At 47.5% G+C, this 6,078-nt stretch overlaps 1 protein-coding gene across 2 annotated transcripts in view; it reads right to left on the reverse strand.

The window, feature by feature from the left end:
- The window catches only part of LOC135909687 (cell adhesion molecule Dscam1-like), a 301,290-nt gene extending 298,028 nt beyond the window's left edge, over positions 1–3,262 (reverse strand). For both annotated transcript variants that reach the window (XM_065441717.2, XM_065441716.2), the window contains exon 1: positions 2,663–3,262. In XM_065441717.2, coding sequence (XP_065297789.1) covers positions 2,663–2,765 — 103 coding nt within the window. In that variant the 5' untranslated portion in view covers positions 2,766–3,262. The remainder of the gene's footprint in view (positions 1–2,662) is intronic.
- Positions 3,263–6,078: the final 2,816 nt, after the last annotated feature.

The following is a 6,078-nucleotide window of genomic DNA, read 5'->3' on the forward strand; positions in this document are numbered from 1 at the left end:
CCAAGCCACCACATACCTCCACCAACCCCCCCCTCCCCCCCCACCTCCCCACTCACGAATCTGCAGTAACAGACCTGAGCAAGCGCGGAAAGGCAAGAACCGTATTCACACAGTGACGTTTAGAAATTTAAGTGCAGCGAACATTGCAGTTCTTCGCGACATTGACATGAAGAGATGAAGTATGACATACATACAGGTCGGGGATGGACCGGACGTGTTTAAGTAAATATAACAGTGATTTGTTATACGTAGACCGGAAGGGGTGAATACGGACGTCGTACCTCCCTCTCCACTTTCTCTTCGCGTTTACAGCGAAAGCATGTGTAGTTATAATTACTTTGCTCATAAGCGTCCAGTATTGGCGATGTACAGTCAACCACAAAATTTTACGTAACACGATATCTGAGAAAAAGCTGGATATCGGCGCAGCGTCACAACAGAGCCTATAGTGTTCGCATCTACAGCCTCTACCGGTATATGTGAACAACATTGTAGTGTTTGGTTTTACTAGCTACTGTTATAGGCTGCTCGGAAATTGATCGTTTATCAGAGATCCCGTGGACCGTAAACTTTTGTGGTTGACTCTACGTGCATGGTACCATGACGTATGCATGCAGCTCCGATACAGACCGGACGTTTGATACCGTGTGCTTAGAAACATTAGAGCTATATCGTTCCCCCTTTAGTTTCCTTGATTGCGCATCCACAGCAGCTTGCATGCCGATATATTTGACGGTGACGAAAGCTGTACGAGTGCACAACAAGCACGCCCACCTTAACAACATTGCCCATTTTCGTATTATGCAGGTAACCAACGCTCCCTGCCCTAAATAATGACAATATACCCTAGCTATTTATAATTATCGGACTAAAGTGATGTGAGGCCTATCATTTAGTGCAATCGGAGTACAAATTTCAGAAGTCAACAACATGTAACTACGAAACGCAACTACCCTTTGCGCAATCATGTAAAATAAGTTTACACTCGTCTGTTGATCCTTTCTGTAGGCTGTCATTTTGGAAATTTCTAGAAACTGTCTTCAGTTTTTATACAATCATAGGCCTGTTATATATATCGCGAGCAGTCGAGATCTAAAGAGACTGCCGCTGCAATAGAGATGACGTGAGCCGCTTGCGAAGCGCATTTGCGTAAGAGAACTTTTGCGAGATCTTCTCCGGGTTCGGGAAACCATTTGTTCTCAAAAGTTGCGGTTCGTAAGAACTGGCTCCAAACATTTGTGATAGTAGAAAAAATAGCTGTTACAAAAGTAATCACGCCAAACTATATATGTATATCACAAATGTTTGGACCGAGTTCTTACGAACCACAACTTTTGAGAACAAACGACTTCCCGAACCCGAACAAGAACTCGCGAACTTTCTCTTACGCAAATATGCTTCGCAAGCAGCTCGCGTCTTCTCTATTGCACCGGCAGTCTCTTTAGATCTCGATTGCTCGCCGACCACTAGGCGTCTTTGTAGAGAAGTTTCGTGAACCTGAGGCCAGATCGGTATTGTCCAGAACCGGCATGACAGCCACCTTAGTAAGAGCCTTTCAGTCTTTTCATAGCAGGCGACTCGTTTGCAGGCTTGGAACGTCCCATCTACTAGCAGACAAGAAAGCATGGGCACCGACGCATTACGATGTTCGGCATTGTCGCGCAGCGATGCTGCTTCTGTTGTTGACGGGCCGTCATTCGGAAATACCGTTGTTCAACTGTTTGTCATGCTGCTTATTGGCTCTTGTGTTCCGTTTGCTTTCACTGTAATCATCAATTTCATTAGTGAATGCCTTGTCCGAGGAGATCTGGTTTCGCGGACGTGTTTCGATACCCTTTCTCAGCAATGACAAAATGCCTTGAATACATTTCAGTACCGTATTAGTTTTCGTTTATCGAGCGATATTTACGGAGCCTAATGTCGCTTCCGTCAAGCTACGTGAAGTTAAGGACTTATAACTTATTGCGAATGGAAGGAACTGTACTCGAGAGTGCTGCCAGAGTCGGCAGGAAGTGCCTGAGGCAGTACTAATCGGTTCACATACTGCAATTTGGTATTTATCGAGAAAACGTCCACTTGATTACTTCAGCAGTGATGCGCAAAAATTACGTAGCCTGAAATAATTTTGGCACGGCAGCACTTCGTGTTTGCTTATATAACTGATCAGCTTTTCAAATGCTAGGTTGCACCGTACTGTGATTTTAGCAGCGACGTTAGCCAAGTGGCCCCTGATATTAAGACAACAAATCTTTGCTGACTGTCAAAAACCTCGGCGTGCCCGCATGTGTGTGTACATTTTGTGGGCGTGAAACGTGCACGGGGCCTTTGAATTGAAATGCAAGGCATGGAAAACGGTAAAACATGACTCGCGCCGGACACGGGAAGGCTCGCACTTCTGCTCACTGCCACTTTCTTCGTGATCCGCCAAAGACCACCACAATGCCTGGCGAAAGCGCAGTAAACCACCGCAGGAAACCAGGCACTGGACTGGTCCCACTCACACCCTCAGAACAGGCCCCTAATAGCTTGCCTCGGTGACACCGCGTTCATCGCGCATACGTTCTCCAGACGCACAGTGAACTACGCGTGCGAGGTCAGAAGCGGCGCGGATCCGATCACAGCTCCGGCTAATCGCAAGCAGCGGCGGCACCCTCTCACTCACCGTGGCAAAAGAGGAGTGTCGCCTGGCACAGCAGAAGATACCACGCTGGTGATCCGGCCCGGAAAGTAGTCGCAGTGGCACCGTGTCCTGTTAGGGTATTCATGCTTTTCTTTTTTTCTGGCGAGGCCGACGCTTTGCTGGTTCAGGGCGTGTTATCCATTATCACCGGCTGTCACGCCACACAGCAGCACACGCACGCGCACGCACATGTTTCTTCCGGGGAGCAGACCGCAGAACCACGCGAGACTGGAGCGAAGACACCAACTTCCGCGGCTCTGATGAGAAGAGAGAATAGGAGGAGCAGACGACAGCGGCAACGATCAGAACGCGCTGTGCCGTCCGGGGAAGAGCGAGCGATGCCACCGCCGCTCCCGCCGCCGCCTCTTCGACGACGCCGGTCCCGACAACGACGACGCGATCAGCGGCAGAGCGGCCGCCGCCACCGTAGCTGGGTGGGGGGGCTCCGGGTTGGAAGGAAGAGCGGAGCGGCGCGCGCGCGAATGTAGCAGCGGGGACTCCTCGGGTCGCCCGACGACGCTGGGATGATTCTTCGCTCCGGACCGCCGCTCTGGTAGCGACATGCAGCACGCGTCCCCATCGACTCGCTCGGTCCCCGGAGAAGGAGGAGGAGGAGGAAGAGAGGTGGGAGAGGGCCGCCGCGTGCGTGTCCCTAGCGGTGGGGGAGGGACGAGCCGCCGCGGCTTCGGCGTAGCTTACCTAGGGAACGCGCCTAGGGATCTCCACGCTGAGTGCTGGGGAACGCGCGAGAATTGTTCGACCTCCTCTCCTTCTACGAAGTTCCCTCCCACTCGGATATCGATGCCATTTCCCTAAACGATGATGCCTCCTTGCCCTTTTCTTTTCTCCCGAAGTTGTGGGTAACAGGCTGCGTCCCGTTCGGAGTTTGGGGACGAGGCCCGTTTCGTAGAGGTCGTGCCACAACCTCATATATGGACAATTTCCAGTGCAGGTAGGTTAGAAGTGGTTACTGGGTTTAGGCAGTGGATTAGAAGTGCTTGCTTCAAAACGAGAGCGGAAACACGAAATAAATGGCGGGTAAAGGGGATAGCAAGTGCGGGGCGTTGCCAGTATTTCCCGTAAATGTTTTCGGAAGTATAAAAGGGTGCATTCGCAAAATGAAGAGGTAACCTATACTTGCATCTGTCCAAGGTCTTAGCGCTTGTGTCGAACATGCATAGAAAGGCAGAAGTAAGAAGAAAATACAGAACGTACCAGCTGATCAAATTTGGCTATTCTTATTCAGCTAGTGAAGTGGTTCTACCTGTTACAAGCATAAAGGATGCGCTAACACATCTCATTAAATGTGGTCTTGTGCGCAGGTGTTAACACACGCAAAGTACAGACTGCATCAGCTCATCGCAGATGCAGGCACTCAGGCTACTATGCTACGTGGTGATCGCATACAAGCAGCCTTACTTTTTATCTTTATACCTTCATCATTCTTTCTCGTCCCTTTTTCTTAGTTTGCAGTGCAATGTAGCAAAATGTAGCAAAATCGCATTGCAATATATATATACACATTGGGCAGCCGCGTGCGTGTCGCTCGATCTGTCGCGCTGTCGCGGCATACTCTCCCTCCGAAGTCTTTATTTTCCTTTCGCTGCAACAATGTATTCATATATATATATATATATATATATATATATATATATATATATATATATATATATATATATATATATATATATATATATATATATATATATATATATATATATATATATATATATATTAGTAGGCTACGGTCATCGCTCGTATGATTCTTTGTTTTGTTCATGTGGTTTTTTCGCAGCTTCAGTGCTCGCTATTCCCGAACCCTCAAAGGAAGCAACAAGAAAGCAACCCATTGAAATTGATGAAATTAACTAATTATGGGGTTTTACGCGCCAAAACCACTTTATGATTATGAGGCACGCCGTAGTGGAGGACTCCGAAAATTTAGACCACCTGGGGTTCTTTAACGTGCACCCAAATCTATGTACACGGGTGTTTTCGCATTTCGCCCCCATCGAAATGAGGCCGCCGTGGCCTGAGATTGATGAAAGGTGTGCTGTAAAATGCCCCAAGGCAGAGCAAGGGAGCGAGGCAGAGAAGGCGCCTTCCACATAATGTAAACGAGTGGAGAACACGCACGTCATGCTAAATCAGCCAATTCTCGTCAGACCTGTACCGAAGCAAAGCAACATTGAGCTTGGTCCCGTGTTCGTATGCAAGCCCCTCTCCCATAACTTGGAACAGATGGAGGTAGCTTCTTCAGCGAGGATTCTTGCTGTGATATCGCTTAGTCCTGCGCTAGACTGCGAGTGGAAGTGCTTCGTCAAAGGTGATGGTACCTGCTTCGACTATACGGTCCTGACACAAGACGCAGATATGTGCCACGCCCTCCATGGTGACATAAAGGCTATGGTGTTGCTCTGCAAAGTACAAGGTCGCGGGATGAAATCCTGGCCGCGGCGGCCGCAATTCGATGGTGGTGGCGAGATGCAAAAACGCCCGTGTCCCGTGCAAAGGGGGCACCTTAAGTATCCCCAGGTGGTCAAAATTGATTCGGAGTTCCCGGGGACATTATTACGCCGTGCCTCACAATCAGATCGTAGTTTTGGCACGTAAAACCTCAAATTTTAATTAAATTAACATGGATCACGTGCTGTGGACGCGCCTAGATAGAAAACCCTCCCGGCCACACTTGCTGAGAAGGACTGTTCTTCTAGATGATATGCTTGCGGACTACAACGCGTGTGTTCAGGCAAAGCCTTATTTCAAGATTAGATTAAGGAAGCAGGAATAGACGGAAAGAAAGCGAGGTTTGGATTAGACTAAAGTTCCTGCTGGATGCCCAAGACGACAACCATTTACATTATATAAATATTGTCTTCATAACTTCAACGCATAAATATTTGGAAAAAGAAAACAAATGCGCATGTTCTGGGCTGATTAACAATGCTCAATTCAATTCAATTCAAGTTTATTTGCATCTATACATGTATAGATGACAGGAGTACAGACAAAAAGCCAAAGGAATTCGGCTTGACGGGGTCTGTACCCCCTACAGAAATGGCACTGTGCACAATAAAGAGAACACAGACATACAATAATGGATAAACCAGAGAAGAGAGTGAACATTAGTGAATATTGTATAACAGAAATGCATACGGGTAAAAAAATCAACAATAGAATGCTGCAAGAAATTATATATTACTACATGCGGATAAAAAATGTCATATTTCTTGTAATTCTTTGTCACTAGACTTTGTAGGCATTATTGGTTTTGGTCTTTGCACAGTTGGGGTAATGTTTAACCTATGGCCTTCTAGTAACGACATTTTTCAGTGCTCTTAGAACTTTTGGCTGATCTTTGAGTCCCGCACAACCAGGAGATCAACAGGGTAATAGAA

The sequence above is a fragment of the Dermacentor albipictus genome, chromosome 3, assembly GCF_038994185.2.
Source record: "Dermacentor albipictus isolate Rhodes 1998 colony chromosome 3, USDA_Dalb.pri_finalv2, whole genome shotgun sequence".
NCBI lineage: Eukaryota > Metazoa > Arthropoda > Arachnida > Ixodida > Ixodidae > Dermacentor > Dermacentor albipictus.